This window comes from Anopheles funestus, chromosome 3RL (assembly GCF_943734845.2).
Source record: "Anopheles funestus chromosome 3RL, idAnoFuneDA-416_04, whole genome shotgun sequence".
Taxonomy (NCBI): domain Eukaryota; kingdom Metazoa; phylum Arthropoda; class Insecta; order Diptera; family Culicidae; genus Anopheles; species Anopheles funestus.
This window is the reverse complement of record NC_064599.1, coordinates 38,831,168-38,851,747: the sequence shown is the minus strand read 5'-3', so window position 1 is coordinate 38,851,747 and position 20,580 is coordinate 38,831,168. Positions and strand designations below refer to the sequence as shown.

General features: G+C 41.4%; 1 protein-coding gene across 3 annotated transcripts in view; it reads right to left on the bottom strand.

Moving 5' to 3' along the window:
* Nucleotides 1–20,580, bottom strand: part of LOC125771099 (LON peptidase N-terminal domain and RING finger protein 1) — a 55,290-nt gene that overhangs the window by 5,759 nt on the left and 28,951 nt on the right. For all 3 annotated transcript variants that reach the window (XM_049441344.1, XM_049441341.1, XM_049441343.1), the window contains one exon: nucleotides 1,703–1,821. In XM_049441344.1, the coding sequence (XP_049297301.1) occupies nucleotides 1,703–1,821 (119 nt within the window). The remainder of the gene's footprint in view (nucleotides 1–1,702; nucleotides 1,822–20,580) is intronic.

Here is a 20,580-nt window from a genome sequence, read left to right as displayed (position 1 = left end):
TACGCTCTTCAAGGACATAGAATGTTTTTGTTGGGAATGATGTGTAGGACTTCCGGTGTTGTGGGTTTCGTTAGTATTAACAATAATTATCATCACGTGTGAAATGCTTCACCAATAAGAAAAAAATCATCATATATTATATCACATATTGTCAGTGAAAAAAAAACATGTTCACCGTACAACATGACTGGTCCTGGTTGTAGTGTAAAATAATGTCCAAATCAAAAGTGTTTATTTTCTGTTAAATCCCCCCTACGGAACCTGTGCATGCGGTGGCAATGGCAAGATCACGTTAAATCAAGGTAAGATTTGCATCCAACAAAACCCGCAACAACCACTCAGACACAGCCGCACGGATAAATCTCATCCATGTTCAATGAGTAACTACGGAACGTGCTCGAAATCTACCGTTCGTTGGACACATCAAGGACTTTTCGCGGGGGGGCAATTTACAAAACTGTGTCTCCCAAACCGGTAGACATGTGTGGAGCGATACGCGTGCTTTCAAGCTCACATGTACGAAAGAATCTATGCAAAACAAAACAAAAACATTCCGTTTTTTTCTTGCATCCTCTCATTTGCACTCATCGTCACACTTTTTGGATGCACGTTTTCTATTTCTCCTACATTGGAGCTGAAGTTCTCTAGCGCCCCCTAAGGGCCTCACGTTTTGGGGTAGTGAAGCCCTGTTTGTTTGTACGAAAACAAAAAAATCCTTCCACTACTCTTTTTTCAAGCTGATCCATCCAAAAGGGAAGGTAAAAACTGGCACATAACGTAACACTAAAATGCTAAACTCCCTCTGCGCTCAGTTGCGTATGAATCGAAAAATGTCAATGAAAACGTGCCTCAACCACCGAGTAACTATATTCACGAAAGAAGCTTGTTTTCTTCCTATTGTGATATATTTAAATGATGTGCATAACGGTGAGATGTATGTATGTGAGCCGATGGAACAACAGACAAAAAGTCAGGTTAAACCATTGCAAATAGATTCATTTGAATTCTTCTTTGTTGAATCATAGAAGTAAATTGCTTTTTTTTTGGATGTTACCCGCGCTAATCTTCGCTCAGTCTTTAGCTGGCAGCCAGTGTCGGGAATGGCTACGCAACGTTAATATTAAATTACCGTCGCACAAATTTTGAGATTATGTCACAAACAAACCGGTACACCCGGCTGCAACGAGCGTCGACGCCCGGTAAGAACCCATAGGATAGCGGATGAGTGTAAAAATCGTACGCCATGTGCCGGATTGGCACATGCTGCGAAAGATTTAGCAAATGATGAAAAAAAATGTACCATCCTGTACCCCGAAACTCCTCACCGCGGTTATTGGGACGGCTTCACGAAAACGTGCATTTGATGGACCATTTTTCGACGCTCCAGCAATTGCTGACGCTTCACGAGACTCCCCCCAGGGAAGGGGAGGTAGGAGGATGAGGTGTTTATGTATGTGTGTGTGTGTGCAGTTTGTTGGTAAAATTTGGTTTCGATTTCCATTACATCACGGCGTTACGAACGCTGCCCCCGTATGATGGATGGAGTGGGAGCAGAATGTTTTCCCATTCGGAAAACGCGATACCGTGGTCACGTTCTGAGTGTGTTGGCTAAGCCGTGGGTAGGATGGTCGTGTGGGAGGTTGGGAGCACGGCTCGGAAGACTAGAGTGCTAGAATGGTGCATGAATTTGAGTGAACTTTACCTTGTGTGACGTTGGGAGACACTTGAGTGCACTGTCGGCGTCAGCCAGTGCACTTTGGTAGTGCTGCAACCGATGCAACACCTCCGAGCGCAGCTGCAGTCCTTTGGCGCTGTTGGGAACTGTGGATGAGAAGTGGAAAGAAAATTTCGTTACCGTTAGTTGTGGGCAGTCAGACATACTCAGATAGAACATTTGTTAACAATATTGCTAATGATCATTTTAACCCCGAAACAAAAAAAGGGTTTGAAAAAAGGCATATAAAAATATTTTATTAGCTGATAAATTATAAACCTATCTTGTGTAACTTGTAGAATTACCAATTAAATAAATGTTCATTTTTAAGACAATGAATGTTGCCGATTTCTTAAATTTTACGTAAATTTTATTTACCGTTGCTTCGGGAGGACGGTCCGAATGGGATTTGATCCCCGACCTATTTTCTGGAACCAGCGCCTTTTATCACATAGACCACAGGGCCACCAAACGGCCAAACTAATTAGGTTATAAGAATGATTAATGACAAAAGCCACTAATAGTGTTGTTTCCGTATCAAAGTCTTTCCATTTCTTCAAGTCGACCCACTTCGTTTCAACTTAATGTCCATAAATGGGTCATATTTTTCCACACCATGCTCATGAACCGGTTCGCCAAACGGTGCTGCAAGTGGATATGCGTGCTGATTATCCGACTACTAGCGAACCATTAGCTGATACTTATCCAACTTCATCAAAACCCTCCCGGACGCTATTCTTCCTTCGTGGCTTTCAGCAATCCTTCCACCTGGCTCACAAGATCCTATTTCACCGTACGGTTCGCGGGCGATGCCACAAGAAGAACCAAAGCTCAAGTCTTTATCAAAACCGTTTCAGTATTGATTTGGTGCGCACATCGGGGGGAAACAAAGGGAAAAGCACTACCGTGGGAGGAAAGCGATACGCCCCAAACCACTTTCCGGATACCTTTCACGATGGTTTCACCTGTTGCGTACGTACGTTGCGGTGCTGAAACTTATCCGATGGCCATCAATATTGATGGAGTTTTAATTGGACTTCATGCCCGCTTTACATGTCTGAGCTCTGGTTCGCTCGCAAAGTCCGTTCGTCGCGTTATCGCGTCTGTTTGGAGACGGTTTTTAGTCACCCGATAGTGGTCCCGAGAGGGTGGCTAAAGGGTCTTACCCGTCCATTCTTGTGTTATCCATTCGTTCATTGTCGTTCGGCCACCGGTACGGTAGGTATCTGGGTGTAAAATGTCTACCGTTGCGATTGGGAATTGAACTAATAATCGTACCTTAACTAAATTTTTGTGCTTTTAATGGTTTACAATCATATTACGATATAATGAAAAGTATGCAAAACTTTTCATTTACTAATGAAAATGCCCATTAATCTGAAAAATAGCACTTCTTTCCAAGAAAATCGTTAAGCATATTTTTTGCTTTGATATTAAAATAAGTAAAACATCAACACTTTAATCACAGAGAAAACTTTTGCAAATAACAAAAAACCGTTCTGTACTTTGAAACAATTGTCACAAAACAAATCTTTACTAAGGTATTCAAAGTTTGTCGTGAGTAAAGTTACAAAAGCCAAAGTTACAAGTGAGGACACGGCTCAAGAAAAAGGTTTCAAGGATGCTTAAGCTAAATGGAAATCTTCCAGACAGTGAAACAGACGAAGCACAAAAGGGGACAACAGTAAACGAAGTGGAAGTTGCACGCATACATCAATAACCGTACCATTTTGACTGAAGGTCACAATCACAATGGCGCAAGTAAAGAATCGCCTTTGGCCGTGATATATTGGGCACCAGACGCCCTCCAAGGAGAATATGGAAATGCTCTTAACAACAACAGAGTGTGGCAAAACGGACAGAAGGGGGGAAAAACCACGTTCGATGATGATGGAAAATAATCATCCAGAATGACGGGACGAAACGATGGTTTTTAGGGATGAGGGATGAGCAGCATGAACGAAGCATGAAGAAGCGAAAGCTAAATCCACTTCCCATTTATGGCTGCAGTATAAACGGCCACGTGGAGATGATACATAGTGACAGTGGTAATCTATCTATAAGCCGCTACAGGTTGTTGCCGGAGCGATTGTCGTGATGGAAAGTGGTTCGCAAAGCGATGCGTCATCGTGGCACAATGGTGGAGGCTTGGTTGGTTGGACTATCGAATCAACAAGTAGACAGTCTGGGGAGTTGGGAAGGGGCAGGGTCGCTTCAATGAGCTGTCAGATGGTTGGAATTGTCATTCTTCATGGCTATTCAAATGATGGTTTTGCAAGGTTGCCCTGCGTGATTAGATCATCGTCGTAGAAATGAAGATGTTTCTGCTTCTGTAACCATATTCGTGGGCTAGTTAAGGGTTGGAATTGCTTGGAGGAATTACTAACAATACTATATACTGTGATTCATCTTGAAGATTAACTTTATTTACAACTGTTGAAGATCATTCAATCTTATTTTAAAATAATGTTAAGAACTAAACTTAATAATTAGTGGTTATATTCTAAAAGAAAATCTTAAAAAAACTCATTTAAATATATACAAGTTAGAATTGTTTTGAAAAAAGAATTTCAAAACATTGGAAATGCATTTGTTTTCTTTTTTATCTTATCCAACAAAGTATTGTTTCAAATCAACCTTCATCATCTTTTATCACGATAACAACGGACAAGCCCGGTATGATGCCCTCCTTTTCCATTTCTTCACGCTGATTAGCGTACGTTGACCCTTAACAGTGACCGATCTTCCCCAGTTCAAACCCTTCTACATGTCCCTCTGATCCCTGATCAAGACCTGCGATTTCTAACACCTGTACTACGGATGCTTGCGCTTTGTTCGCACCAAACTGTGGCTGATAAGACACGGCACGCTCGAGTTCGATGGACCGGACTTTCCCGCCGGACTCTTTCACCACTCATCGTTTTGCCCAGACTCACTATCTCCGAGTATCAATGAATCACTACCACCTGCTCACCGCACCGCGTTTACGGTATAGACGACGTGCCACGGAGCACGCGGCTCACACTACACTGATAATGGTTGAGCGATGATTTGTTTTCATTCTGGATCCACGTCGACGGGATGCCAGATTTGAAGATCTGTCTTGCCGAGCGTAGCGAGTACTGAGCTACACTTGGTTGGTTTTCAATCAAGCGCTACTTTATACCCATTTCAACCGGTGGTAAAACGCGTCAGACGCGTAAAATAGCGCCTACGATAACTATCAGTGAATTGCGATGTTGTTGCTGTTGGGCTAGGTTAGGAATAGCGACGCAAGTTCCGAAGGGAGGTCTTTCTGTCAGTGAGTAAGTGAGCGTTTAGAAGAATTATTCGTAGCGGGAGAAGTGAATAAATCTATCTCCTCAAACTTTACATTAAAGAGATAACAGTCATTAATCGAGATTTAATCCAAAGTTTAAATATTATTCCAATGTCACAGTATTCTACTTAAATACTTGATACAGTAAATAAGTACATATTACTTAATAATCTAAAGGAATTATTCTAAGCAGGCAGCTTTTATCTATACAAATCTGGGACAAGATTTTTCTTTTACTTCCAACCTCATAAACAAATGATGATAATCGAACAGCTTTCGCTCGTTTCCCAATTTCCAAGCGCCCTTCAGCGTAACCACCACCCCTACTGACGTCAGGGCTTTGTAATAAAAGGTTGTATAAGGCTTACGAACGAACAAAAACAAACATGTAACGCTATCGGCAAACGGTGACAGTGTTTATATTGCTGCCGCTTCTGCTGGGACGCTGTTTAACTTGCTGCCTTGTAAGCTGATAACGCAAGTATTACGCGCCGAACTCTTGGATGTTACGCCGGTGTATGGCCTCGGTATTAGTCGCTACGGATACATGTGTCATTTGTTTGCTTGTTTTTTTTACACATACCCATACACTCCATATATCCTTGTGTTTTTTTTTATATTTACGACTAAGCCGATTAAATAAAAAGAACAAGACTGTTCTTGTACACACATGAATGCAACAAATTTGGTTTGAATTTTTTAACTGTTCGGATTAGGGTACATCTCCCGGCTGATATTACAAACATTCGGGTACATTTGCCTTAATGCAGCGAATTTTCGGCCCAATACTAGTTTGCATTCCTTAGGTTTCAACAGCATAATGGAAGGTTTAAAATAATCATTCAAATGTAGATAAATAAAATTCTTTCTGTTACTCGACTTTTCTTTGTAAAAAAAACATCTTAATAGCTCGTTTTTTGCGCTCATGATAAACAATCATCTTAATTTCATGTTTATTAGGTGAAAACGGTGGCTCATTGTTCCCGACCCATTGTTCAAAATAGTCGATGGTTTTGTTTTCGGTTTTCGGAAAGGTTAACAACATAATTGCAAATGATGGTGATTATACACATTTCCCTTTCTCCATGAATGTTTGCTACTTTTCTAGTGGAATGCGCGGATCTTTTGCAAAGCCCGAGATCTAAAAATGAGTACCGTAGTTTATGCGCATTTTCCACCAAGATCAATTCCAAACCTTCCCAGAACTGCGATAAGCACGTCGAGCGCCTTGTTCTGCTGAATAAATGAACCCATGAGAACACACAACGAACGGGTCTGTAGTCTTGTGAATTGTAGCATACCGCATTCTAAATCCATGACCGAAAGCGAAGGTGGCAACGGTGGTGACGTGCGGTGAATATGGAATGGAATTTCCTTTCCAAGCCAGGATCCAGGAAGTGGGATAATTTATCGTTGTCTGAGTGTATATTTGGTGCAGTGAGCCTTCGAGATGCTCCTGTCTGTATAATGGCAGGGAAACGGTCGAGCCAACCGGTCCACCTCATCATGGCACGCTGTACGGAAGGAAGTGAAGAAGTGAATCACTCAAAATTCTTCCCTCCCAATTCTTGTTGAATGTCGTGTTTCGGGGTGAGCGGGCACCCATTTACGGCACGTACCGTACTGTTCTAAGGTGCAGGAAACTGTCAGCACAAAGCATTCCTTTTGCCCATTTCCGGCTCATCCGGACCATTCGTTGCAGTAATTTTCACGGACCGTTCCGAGAGCCAAGCATCCACACAAAACCATGTGAAAGGAGCAAATGAGCCTTTCGACATATTCTTTCGGTATGCTTGTTGCCTTCAGCCCACCTCTTTCGTGAAGCTATGTGCGCCTTTACCGTGGTTGGTGGTTTTATTTTCCATGCCTCGTTTCTGGCACAAAAGATGCGGGCCAGTAAGTATCTGATGCTTCCTTGGAGACACCGACCGTTACATTTGCCCTCCACATGTGGTCACAAATTGATGCTGGCAGATAAATAAAAAGCTAGTTCATGTAGGAAACGGCACATCGTCTTACTCGTTCGTCCTTTGCTGTCAATGAGCGGAAATTCAATTTCCTCCACATCGAGCGGGAAACAAACTTGGGCCGACGTGTCTTCCAGGATCATGTGGGAATTGTGTGTTTCCTTTGTCTTACGGTTCCATTGCTCAGTAAGAAAATAACTCCAAGGAGATTTTTTTTCTGCTATCGCTGAATGGTTGGTTTGGTTACCAAGGATGTGGGTTGTTGCCAGGTTTGGTTTACCAAGGTAGGGAATTAATTTATAGCTATGGATGGGTACCTTCATGAAGGTAAAGAATGTGGCGTAGAAAAATCTTTACCTTCGCAAGCAAGTGAAATAGAAACACAGGACAAAATGAATCCGGATGTGTTAATCCCAGGTAGCGAATCTCGTAAAATACACGGAAATAAATCACTCAATCAACCGGATGTACGGGTAAATGTGACGGTACAGGTAAAGAATGATATTATTAACTGTGTGCAAAGTACCAAAGATAATTTACGTACGTAAGTTATGCTAGATTTTGGTTTATTCCAAGAATGATTATAAATTATTATTTTGATATATTTTTCGATATTTTTTCTTTCCTCTGTGTAGAAAATAGAAGAGAAAGGTTGCAAATTCTAGTTGATTTGTTTTTGCTATAAACAACTTATAGTTTTCAGTTGTAAATTCTATTTTTGGTTAAGTAAAATTATTATTTTATGTTACTTGTTCTAATTTTTATCAGCAACAATGCCTAAAAAAAGCATTGTACAAAAAGTACAAAGTTGACTAAATCAAATATTTTTAAACGCCAAAAACAATAACAAAAAAACATTTAACATGGCGTCGTAGGTTCTTCCCTAGTAATTGAAAGACTCTGTGTGAATAATTTCTTCACCTTTTTCATTTGCAAAAGGACATATAAAAAGTGAAGGCAATTGTTCCTTTTGCAGTAAATAACGAAGCCAGAACAAATGCTTCGCCTCACAAACTGAACAAACATAAATAAACTCATTACATTGCAAACAGGATAGGTTGCAACAATGTTGCTAAGAAATTATTCCTAGCAAAATCCACTTCACATTACTATTACATGTTACTTCAATTTGCATAATCCCGCCTGAATAATGAGCACCTTTAGGACGGCAAGTCAAGTTTATGTGAGTCGTCCTTCAGCACAAATGTCAGCACCCATACAGGCTAGCGACGAAAGAAAATATGGCAACCACTCACTCTAAAATCCAGTTTGTGCGATGTCCATGTCCATGAAAAAGGCATCGCGAGTATCTGCTCAACCAACGTCACGAAGAAGGCAAATGCCACGGGTAGTAAAAAACGGTAAGATCTAAATATTGTTCTTCCTTCGAAGTGCAAAAACAAATTGGTTTGCAGATAGCGAGCAACAAACTAAACCCCGTACACTTTGGTGCATTCATTTCGAGTGAATAACGCACACTAAAACACCGCGAATGAGGCCACACGGTCCGTGTCATTCAACTCGTGAGTGAGAAATTTTTGTTTTGATAAACGAAAATAAACGCCCTGCCCCCGGCGACCTTGCTTGCCTGGAACGTAACGGTGGGCCTGGTAGTAATCGCTTTTTCTTTGTTGTCTCGAACACACAGCACTTGATAATCAGTATTATAAACGAATCAGCACTCATACCGGACCATCCAACCAACTCCTACAAGGGGCGGCATTACGAAAAAAGGGGGTTCTGTTTTCATCAACTGAACGATTCGTCAAGTTTCTGTCGGGTTTTTGTTGCCTCTCTTTCGTGTGCATTTCTGTGTACTGACAACGTTGAACCGGGGACGAGGTTAAATTGTCAGCATGGTTGATGCAGGTGGTGGTAAACAAACGCTCGTGACAAGTGAAAGAGTATACCCAAGTGCAGATATTGCTTGTGTGTTTTTTTGTTTTGGTTTTGGCCAAAAGTGAAAAATAAATGACTGTTTCACGTTGTTTCTTTCCCTTTATCAGTAGAGTTCACATTGCCCATCCCATAGAAGCACTCATTCACCCACCGAGAGGTTTGGCAAAACGGCACTGACCTCAAAAAACGAGTCCATCTGTCAGTCAGCTGCCGTTTCAAGTAGGACCCGACCCGGCCGAACAAAGAACGTGTCTAGCGTTCGACTCGAAGAAAGAACACAAACGAATACGTGACATTGGTGGGTGAATATCAAACCGACCGTTCGAGTGCAGGTAGCCATGGAACCAGACATTCCACCAGCATTGTATGGTATGTGTCGTACGGGAGGGGGTCCTTCACTTTTTTTGTTGCTTTCATTGCTGTTTGTTCCGTTTTATTTATTTTCGCTTACTTGGCGGATTGTTAATGTTCGCTCCTTCGATGCGCCCTGTTGCTGCAACTAAGCGTGTGAACGGTACCAGGTCTATTTTGGGTAACGAAATTTCCTTTGAACCCACGGTGACATGCTTAACGGCGCCAAAAGCACTTTGTGGTGATTGCACCGGTGTGTACAAAATTTATGCACGCAAAGGATCGTATCAAATTTCCGGCTAGCGCACCGATTGAACAGTGTTCGAATGTATTGTACACAAAGGGAAATAAATTGAGAGCGTACATTTTCCAAGATGTATTGAGATATTTTCCTCCTTCGTACAATTTGTTAAATTTTTCAAAAGAATAATTGAATTATTCCTTTGCTCCTTCGTGTGCGTAGTTTAAACGCTGTGTAAACATACAGCAAACGAATGGCTGTGAAATTTGTTCACAAATGTGCAATCTCAACCGGCACATTCACTACACCCGACACTGATTAAGTCCTGTATGGCTTCATCCTAACTTCATCGCTCTAAAACTCCATTCTGCACTGATGAGGCTTTACGTTAAAATTCGCATTAGCATAATTATTCATTAGCAGCACCCTTTGCCACTGACAGCAGTGAAGCGACGCTTCCAATGCAGCTACGGCACACAATATACGAACGTGCGGCTGGCCCTTCTATCAAAATGTCATCAGCCGCACAGTGCCCTCTCTCTCATCCATTCGTAACGTGCCCTCGTTTCATACCCGAATAGTGTGATGTATGTCCGTGCTACTCAGCCGGAGCTTTTGGGCTGATGTGTGTGTATGTGCCCTAGCGTTTGCTGACCATTTTCGGGATGACTTTCTGCTCGGTGCACATTTGTGTTGGTTCATTTCGAAGGATAACACAGCTAACTGCCTGAATCCTGTCACCACAAAACCTTCGCAGATAACACTGCTGGACCGGGCACGGAGTGGGTTAATGAAAATTTATTGCAAATTACGACGTCTTGAGTGCACCCAGGGAGACCGTAGCGAATGTCCTTTGCACGGGGCAGGCTACCCAAAAAATATTCACTGCCACGCCAGCAAAGCAAGTCATTCAAAAGATAATGATGATTATGATGGAAAAGATGGACAGCAGATGAAGATTAGTTTAGTGAGTAATTGACATCAAAATGGAACATCCGTGCTAGAGTATGCACGGTTTGTGTCACTGGTTCCACCGGTGGATCGTATGGAAGTTAATTTTGTGTCCGTTCGGAATATTCATTTCATGTCGGAGATTAAATTACATGCCGTGCATAACTATAGCCCTGCGGATGGCTTTCGGTTGCAGGAGGTTATGAATTACCGATGCATTTTCCAGCGAGAGAACAGAATTGTTGATTTATGGCACGAATCATATGATGTATAGTACATTGCATGAGCATTCAAAGTGTATACAAAAGTTATATAAATAGGGATTCTAATAAATCTTCAAATTCAAATAATCAAATAAATTCAAATATTGTATCAATTTAAAAGACGCACATTTTTGACACATCGTAATATTAACAGTAATATTTGATATATTTTTAACAGAAGTTGTTCACGATAAATATCGATTCCTACAAAGCGTTAAAGTAAAATGCATAATTGCATTTTATTTGGACTGGTACGACAGCTTTACTTTTTCATTGTTCATCTTTTGGGATTACGTTTTTTCTCGCTCAGTTCCGTGATTACCAAAGCAGAACTGCACCAAGCAAATGATTCGAAATTTTATTCAAATGCAAAATATAATTCCATTCTGATCACTGGCAAATCGCTTTTCCGCCGATAGGTTTTTGCACCTTATTTTAATGGAGGCGCCTAGTACTTCAACCGAGCATGAGCTGAAGTACAGGGCGTCTCCATCACCAACGAACGAGGCAATTTAATGAAGGGAAACGAACAAAACGAAACAACAAACCGCCCACAAAAAGGACTAAGCAGAATTAGTATGCCACATAAAAACACATCCTCGCTAGATCACGCTCAAACATCAGCGTCTGGCTTAATTGCAGTCCGCTGACTAGGATGTCTACTTTAATTTGCATACAATTACGTCCCCCGTGTCCATTGCCACGGCCCGTGTGATGCTCAACCTTCTCCCGAAAGCTAGTCATAATCCAGACCGAAATCAACCAGCCAGTCAACACCAACCCTTTATGTAGGTGAGGGGGGGTTTTTTTCGTTGTCAGTAGGCCCCATCACATTTTGCATTCACAATTAAGCACAAAGCTCTTGTTTGGTTTTTATTGCCTTTCGTTTCCGACAAGCGTTCATGTCTGCGTTGGTTTTATTTGTTTTTGTTTTTTTCCTTCTTCTCTGTTCTACACAATATTTCCTATGGGAAAGCTAGCAACTACACTCTCATCGATTTGCCCTTTTTTGTGTAAACCTGAATATTGCTTGTATATTTTTATTTTAGGATAACAACATAAACCTTTATAGAAAATTTTTTTATTCGATCAAGTCAACTGCACAAACACAATCCTCCAAAACATCGTCTCTACAAATTTCAGCTGTAAACTGTTTAACCCCAAGAAAAATGACTACGAAAGCTTATGATGAGATGAGTTGTACCCGGTCGAATGAATGAATGCTGAGTGTGTATGTATTTCCCAAACCCAATTCAGGGTATGAAGTTAAATAAATTCTGCATTCGTGTAGGCCTAGCAACCACCAGATTGCACCAAGAGATACCGATGCACAATTCTGCATTATACACTGAGCGCACGAATCAGTTGGTAAATCATGCCCAAAGCCAAAATCCCTTTCGGACGGTCCAGCCATCGAAAGGATCGTTACGCTTCCCGGGGGAATGCATTTAATGGCCTGATGTTGTCATTAAATATTCATAAATTTGGAACAAACCCTGGCGACTGGTAGGAAGTGGTTGCAGGATGATGTTCCATGTATTTTTCCCCCTTTTTTCGTACCTGATTCAAACGCGCAATGCATCAATGAAGCGTGCAAAACCCGGCTGTGCCATATCCAAACTAACAGACGTTGCGCTTTTTTTTAAGGTATGGGGAGATTCTGCAATCGCGCGAAATTGAATTCATTTCACGCTCACAAAGCGTCGCTTTCGTGTGCATTTGATTTTTCCTCTCAATTCCATTCTTCTTTCATGGTGAATTTTTCTCTTTCCTTTCGGATTTTTTTTTTTTGCTGCCAAAAAACTCCATACCCGTGGGTAGCTGTTGAAGCACATCGGGACAACACCATTGAAGGCTAAATTGCATTTTGTGATGCTGCGATCCGTGCTCGTTGTGCGATTTTCGCCCGATGGCAAAACTTTCCCCACTGCAGAAATTGAATGCGAAAAAGAGATGTGTACGCAGAAGCAACTGCCATCGCAAAACAACCCGAAAAAAAAAATCCACCTGTGTACAGCTAGATAAAACAGCAGTAAAATTGCAGACAGATGCGATATGATGCCGCAGAGCATCGTACGGCAGCATGTTAGCGATATTATTTAGAGCTCCACCGAGACTCACGGCACAACATCCTGTTGGGATTTATAATTTGTGCAATAAGGCTAACAGCAAAAACTCGCCTCAGTTTCGCACCGTCACCTACGAAATGGTAGCTTAATTTTTCATTCCACTATTTGCACTTAAACAGAAATATTGAGCAACAGCACACAGCACACAGCGCGAACGATGCTATCCAAACAAGCAAGGGAACATGAAAAACTATTTTGCATACCCATTCTTCGCTTTGCAAAGCATGTCACCTTCAGCCAGCTTTTGAAGCACACGTTATTAATTTCCGCAAAATGGAGCACTTTTAAAAATGGCACCTTCAATCGTTCCGTTTCGCACCGCAAATCAACAATAATGACATGAAATTGATTGCCAGTGGCATCGGTTTTGCATCTTCCGATATTGGTGCAATTAATTGAACCATTACACCCCTGGCATCATGCACACTATTTGTCTGAAGCAAAAAAGCAAATAATTATTCATCGGTTTAATTTACAGAGGAAATAAAAAAGGCATTCCTGAACTATTTGTTCGGTTTGGGAGTTACCATTACGCTAATCATTCTCATTTGAATGGTTGAAAGTGTCCTGATGCTACCATTGCACAGTTTGTGCATCAACACACAAAGAAACGATAAATCCTTAACCCACCTTCAGCGGGGTGTATTTATTTACATGGCATTACATCGTTATTATGGCAATGATTTATGGCCTTCGGTTATTGCAAATACACACACACACACACACACTCTTTTGCACCTGTTCTCGTGGTCATTGTTGTTCTTGTTGGACTTATTCTTCCCAGATTGCATATCTAATGAGGCAAGCAAAATGACCTCAATTAAATGCGGGAAGTAGTGTAAGGGATGCATATTTAAATGGCTGCTGTTTGAGTTGTAATTAAATTATCCGGCATTTAATTTATTATCGTTTCTTGTATCACTATCATTGTGAAATGGAGTACGGAAATATGTTCTCATTTAAGTATAGCCTTTCCAAGTGATATCGTAGGACATAGAAACACAATGATTTACAAAATGCTTCTACACAATCGTTGAATCTTTGATACTTCCTTTAAGCCCCTCTTCTGCCAGAAAACTTCACAACCCTGTTCGTGTTCTAGTTTGTTCTACTGTTGCCGTTCAATAATTTCTCATCGAGCATAAATCTTTCCACTTTGTCATTTCCTGCCTGAACGAAACAAAAGCACCGAGTGCGTGAATGGAACGTTAAAAACTGCATTGCACCGTCAAAGAAAACCATTACTTCACACACACACATACATAGGGGCACAAACGTTGTAGCAATTTTTTTTAATGTAGAAACCTTGAGCACAAACGCACGCGAATACTCTGCACAAAGCCATAATTCATTCAACATGACGGTTCTCGGTCGTTTCCGGCTTCCTCCAACGGTGGAACGAGTCCTCCTCGCCATCATCTTTAGTGCTTTATGAGCTGCATTCGGCTCACTGACCAGAAGAGACGTATTCTTCATCACTGCAGCGTTTTCTTCGAAAAAACAACAACAAAAAAGACGAAATACACAGCGAAATTCCTTATATTTATCGCTCACACGTTTCCATCGCGTGTGATGTCCATGGGCGTGACTTCCCGTTTGTGCTGTTGCGAAGAAACAACTGGGCAGTTGGCCAAATAGCCGCGATTCCACTCGTGTACGTGTGCCGTTTCAAAAGTCACTTCCGTTCGGTTAGATTTTATTCACTTTCTCCGAAGTGAAACAGCAACTTGCAAAATGCGTGTTTATTTCGTGCAGTCCATGTGGTGGATGCAGCTAAAACAATTCACCAGAGTGGAGTGATGTTTTAATTACGCTTCGTACAAAAAAAAACAAAAATCGATACCATTGCAGGTTCTTCCAAACGGGCAGAATGAGGGCAGGAGTGCGAAGATGTACGGTAGAAGGATAGAATAATATTGCCTATGGCGTAGGCAGCATGTCACCTGATGCTAATAGCAACAAGCCTTCGTAACCGTTTAGTGAAGGGCTGCTGGGGAACGGTTTTGAGCCCCGGCTCGAAAGGCATTACATTTTCACGGACGAAGTAGACTTCCGTTACGTTACGCTTTTGGTCCTTCTAGTTCGGCAGAGCTGTACGCTTCGAAGCGTTATCGGTCAAGCAATGGGGTTATTTACTCAGCCCAGGGTTCTATCTAGTGCAGTTGCTAGTCCTATGCAAATGGGAACGGTTGGTGCAACCCTTCCATTTCCATATAGTCTTTCGAACCTTCACTGCGGGCTTTTGCAGTGCCATCGTTCAAAATTGAATTTTAAAATGGTTTTTCCTTAAATAACAAATATTAATTTAGAGAAATGTATTAAATTCATTTTTAGAAATATAAGAATTTGCTTTAAACAGTTATTTAGAAACGATTTTACAGAATATTACTCTCAAATCCCTACTAAATAAACACTGAAGTTGACTCCCTATGTAGTGTATAATTTCTCATTTCAACCATTAACAAGAAGATAAACTAGAAGTTATAATAAATGGTCTACACGTCTGCACGGGCATGACTAAAGCGCCTGCCAACTTCAACAATGGCTGTTCGCCATTGTGGTCCTGTTTTGCCAGGATTGACCACCCAGTCGTTGATCAAGCCATTGGCAAAAGGTCACCCCATCGATGACCGGCGACACGAGTGTCCATTTATCATCGGATGATAGTGGGTCATGTTGGTATCCCTGCCAGTGCTTTTCCTCGATCGCCGATTTCTCCCCGACATAGGAAAACAATGCTACACCAGCAACAGGGAACTGGAACCAATCGAGAGAACCTATCAACGCTGCTGCGTGAACCTATCTGCATTGTCCGATAAATAAAGAGGATGCTCTATTTATATCAAACGCTTCCAACCCTCCGAGCTAGCAGCCCTTAACTGTCTATGTGAAATCATTAAGGGTGAAAGTTGCGAACGAAGGGTATGCAAAGGGGCATTGGTTGCAGGTGGTTGATGTTGAGAAATTAGAATGCACCGTAATGGTAGACAAAACATTCAAACGCCTAATTGAATTTGGATCTGTTCACGGGAAGCTCATAAACAGTCGTCAGTACACGATCATCGCTATAAACAGTCGTTTTAGGTGTGTACCATCGGTTGTTATTCATGCGATTGAGATCGAACGTAAATGGATTGTGTTTTGTGTGCAGGAGGGCAAAAGTCAATCATGTCTATGAAAGAAGGTTTTGCATTTTGAAGTTGTGTAAAATAATAGAATTTTTTTAAATGCGTAGTTTGTAAAAAAGCTTTTTTTATTTAGGGTACCATCTAAAATATGCTTATAATATTAGAAATTATACAACATAGTAGAATTAAGTTATAAAAATGATCCTATTACAGTTTTGTTCAGGAAATAAAATCTTCCACACCAAAGGAAAACAAAAACAAATTTTTTAATTGGTCATAATGAAAATTGTTTTAATGTTATTTTGCTACAACAGAGTTCTTCTATAATATTTGTAAGAAAAAGAGAATAAGGCAATTCATAACAAAGAAATTAATATATTCAGCGTTTGAATTGAAAAGTGTTTCAATTGAAATTGATGCTAAAAAACTATGTTTTTTTTATATATCTCAGTAAAGGTTATTTTCAAAAATCATTTTCCACATCCAATTCCGTTGTAACAGTAAAGAAATAACCATTTCAACCCTTTCACACTAACGACCAGCTAATAAGACGAACCCGTAGAATGATTGTCACGTTTAGTAGCAACCATTCTTGGAAAACGCATCTCCCCGCCCTCCAAAAACTACGCAAAAAAATGGCCGGTCGTGTGATTCCATTAAAACCCACAACGAACGGTTTGCATTACGCTCCCGGCGGACTTAAAATTGCTTAATTATACAAAAGATTGCCCACCGTGAGCAAACCGTGCAAGCTTCATACGCCTTTAAGGCAGCCCAAGTTTACCCGAATCCTTCGTTATGCCTCGAGTGTCAATTTTGTGTCGCTCAAGCTCAACCGCGGTGGACCACAAAATTGAACAACTTTTTTGCCTCGCTTCACCGGACATCCGTTGCGTTGGCGTCCACCGCCGGGGAACAATTTGTACCTGCACAGCTCAACTCACCTGTGACGGGATGCGAATGGAAAGAACAACACCAAAAGGCACATCGTTAGCATTCGACTGAAACTCAAACTTGAAAACAAATCTACATTAATTTTGTAAAGTGTCTAGCTTTTTTACCATTTATTTTTGTCGTTGCAAATGAAAAACGATTTAAGCAGACAAAGTGGGGGGTGGTTTCAGCCAACCAAAGGTAAGTGGCATTTTATTTTCACCTCACGAGAACGACTTTTTTCCGCATCTTAACAAACATTTCATATCACTTCTAGCCCGTAGCGAGCAATTTTCCATTCAGACGTTTGAATGCGTGTATTTTTTTTTTGTTCGTTACTTGCCTTACTTGATTAAATGGTGCCCAACATAACTAACGGTACGGAGCGGGTGAACATGCCCGTAACTGCAGACACTAACTTACAAAATGCCGGCCGGCACAAGAAGAATTGTGGAATGGAACAAGACATGAAAAAGCAGTAGGTTAGAATTTCACAAATTGAACACGTCGGTTCTTTGCCCCATGACCTCGAGAATGCTTTCGGTGCAACATTCGGGCGAGATTATACAAACGTTGCTAACCGGGGGTCGATCATCGACAGCATGGAAGATGTCTGCAGCCGTCGTTTTTTTTTCCTCTACCCCGTAAGACGAAAAGGTTCCATGCAAGTAGTAAGAAAAAAGCAAGTTTGTTGGCATTTTGGGAACCACAAGCAATCAACGGTATCGCCCATTCCGTCGCATCGCACAAGAGTCTAGTCTGGGTCGGGGGAAGATATTTCAAGACATCCTTAAGAATGTCCTTCTCCTTTAACCAAACGTTTCTTCACACATAATGATGATTTCCTTTTCCTCAGTGAAGGTTTTCCAAACGTAAACTGCTGTAGCCGGTGGTGATTGTGTATGAAATTTACATTTTCTTTTGCCCGACGCTCGTCCTATTTTATTGGTCCGGGAGAGAGAGCATTTTTATCGCTTAATGGTACGTAAAATGTGTACGTGTATCGGACCTTTGGGTGGTCCAAACTGTAAGCATGTGAATGTGGGACGAGGGTGATATGATATTTTCGATGGAGACTATCGCTTAGATTTTTATTTCACCCTCGCGAGAAGTTCTCCATATCTTCGCTCGGTGACCGGCAAATGGACGGTCTGTATTTTCGTTTATGGCCGTTCAGCTTTGTGACATCTTGTAAGGATATGCCTGTTTACGATCGATGGTCCCAAAACATAAAACGTTAATCTAACTGTGAGGCTCATCAACACATAAAAGCATATTGCAAATCTATTATAATCGGGTTTGTTTTGATATTGGGACATTAAAGACATATTTGAAGTGGGTTCAATCATGGCAAAGCTATTGCTCAAATTATAGTTTGGACAATATTAAAAAGAAATGGAAAAGAGACAATAAAAAGCTGTGAAAAGCTGAAAACAACGTTTATCTCATCAGAACATTCAATAATGGTTGATTTTTTTTAATTACTTTCGGGAGCAGTAATTGAATCCAACATTCAAATGGTTGTTGTTTAAATTAAATTGCGAGCTAATATTTGTTGGTAGCATAAGGCCTGTTTAGCAAAAGCTGTTCCATGTTTACCAATCAATGTTTGTCGGTAAATGTATTTACTTAGACATTTATAACACAAATCAATTAAGCCGTAACAAAATGCATGCTCGATGATGACGGCATCCATCGATCCGCTGTTATTGCGAGATGGTGTACTAATTGTATTTACATTGGTGCTGGTACAAATGTTTACTTGCATGTGGTTTACTTTTGAACAGTGTCAATAATGGCGTTTACCAGCATATTTGTGCCAGTAGAATGTGTTTTAAATGTTTTTATTTAAATAATAGTCGTCCTGTAATGTTTGTAGCAAATATGATAATTAAAATCGTGCAAAAATTTTTATAAACAATTTGCAAAGCATCTCATTAACAATTTGAAAACGAATTTTTCTCATTTCTCACTGACAGCAAGCTGACAGCACAGCCTACTCACTATGCGTGCTCTCCATATTGTATTCTCACAAACATTCCACCCCCTCCTGCTGAGCTCTCGTGAGAGTCTATACTCAGCATAAATTCATTTCACAGCGAGTTCTTTCCACCAGCAGGATGCTGTGAGTGAGGCGTTTGAGCGTACTGAAGAGCAGCGAGTCTTAAAATCTCAAACTCTCTGGAGTGAGAAACGTTACGGCGAAACGAGACAGGCCACGCAGGTAGCATATTGAAATAGAATAAACACAACACCAGAAGTAACAATATTCAAATGTACACACCACATAACACCACATCGCTCATCGCACGGCATAGTTGTGATGCAGTGAATGACTTTATGTTTCATGTTATTTTATTTATTTTTTTGCTGTAAGTAAAAGGGGCCGTGAATAAACCGGGAATAAATATACAGGCACCGGACGCACACATAACGCCCTCGCACGCGCTTCCTTACGCGTTAACACGCATGGGAAGTTGACGGCGGCGTACAGGCAAAGTTCATTGCTCCCTGAGTAATTTCGAATGCCTCACGCGTGAAGTCACTTCCGCTCGGGAACCTGTGCTACTTATTAGACTGCTATCGCTATGGTATAGATGGTGTGTTTGTTTTGCAAAACTCGTACCCCAAGTGTATATTATTAACCGATGATTCAAAGGCGTTCTTTTTCGTCTCGGTTGATGTTTTTTTCTTAAAGCACAACACGCGGGCGACAAAATGTGACACCGTCTTGGGAGAAGGCGATTGCGATGCCCTAGCCAGTACTGGTTTTCCGACAGTTCGTGCTGTTCTGTACAGTTTCTGCAAGGCCGGACAGACTTTAATTCCGATGGGAAACGGAACACGGACAGGTGTTTCTTGAGCGATTCTAATAAGGAGACCACGCGTACGTTTCCGCCTAGTGATGATGGAAAGGGACGTATAACCGGCCCCGATCGATGTCACCGCATGGCAATGTTAAGGGATCGCATCGCACGATCCATGTGTGTCCTCTTCATCACTGACTGACAGCTGTCATCGTATGTCGACGCTTCGTGACAGTCCGTCCGGCCAGTCGGCGTGCTAAGTGATGACGAATGTGGGAAAACGTGCTAACCGTCGAATAGTGCGAGTGCAAATGTGAACGAAAGTGTATCGTTTCGCGTCTAGTGGGACACTTGCTGATGCTCTGTTTGTTTACTCTACAATATTTAATTTCCAATAAAAATACAATCAAACTTTACTCGTTTGTTACAGTTTTATACTATCATACAAATTATATTATTCATGAGCTGTAATCGCCTGGTGACTCATGTTGCAACCTTCAAACAACCCGGAACACTTTTAACGGCACAAAAGCAAGTATAACACAGTGCAAAGCTCTTGGGAGCATGTTCTTACACCGCCCGATCTGCGTTTGGACAGTTTGATTCGAAACCATTCGGTTATTTGCGATTATGTAATACGGTTTTGCTGCGACACCAGCAAGAAATGACCCGAATGGAACAAGAGCAGCAACACAAAAAATTGGACACCCCGCTCAAGTTGCGTTTACTCTCGCTTGCAAAAGACCGCTCGTGGCCTGTTTTGTCTTGCCGGAGGGGGGTCTCTAAGCGGCCGGAATCGCGCAACCATGCGTTTCACCGAGGTGCCCCGACCTTGAAAGTTAACTTTTATCGCGTCCGATCACGCCTCTTATGCTACG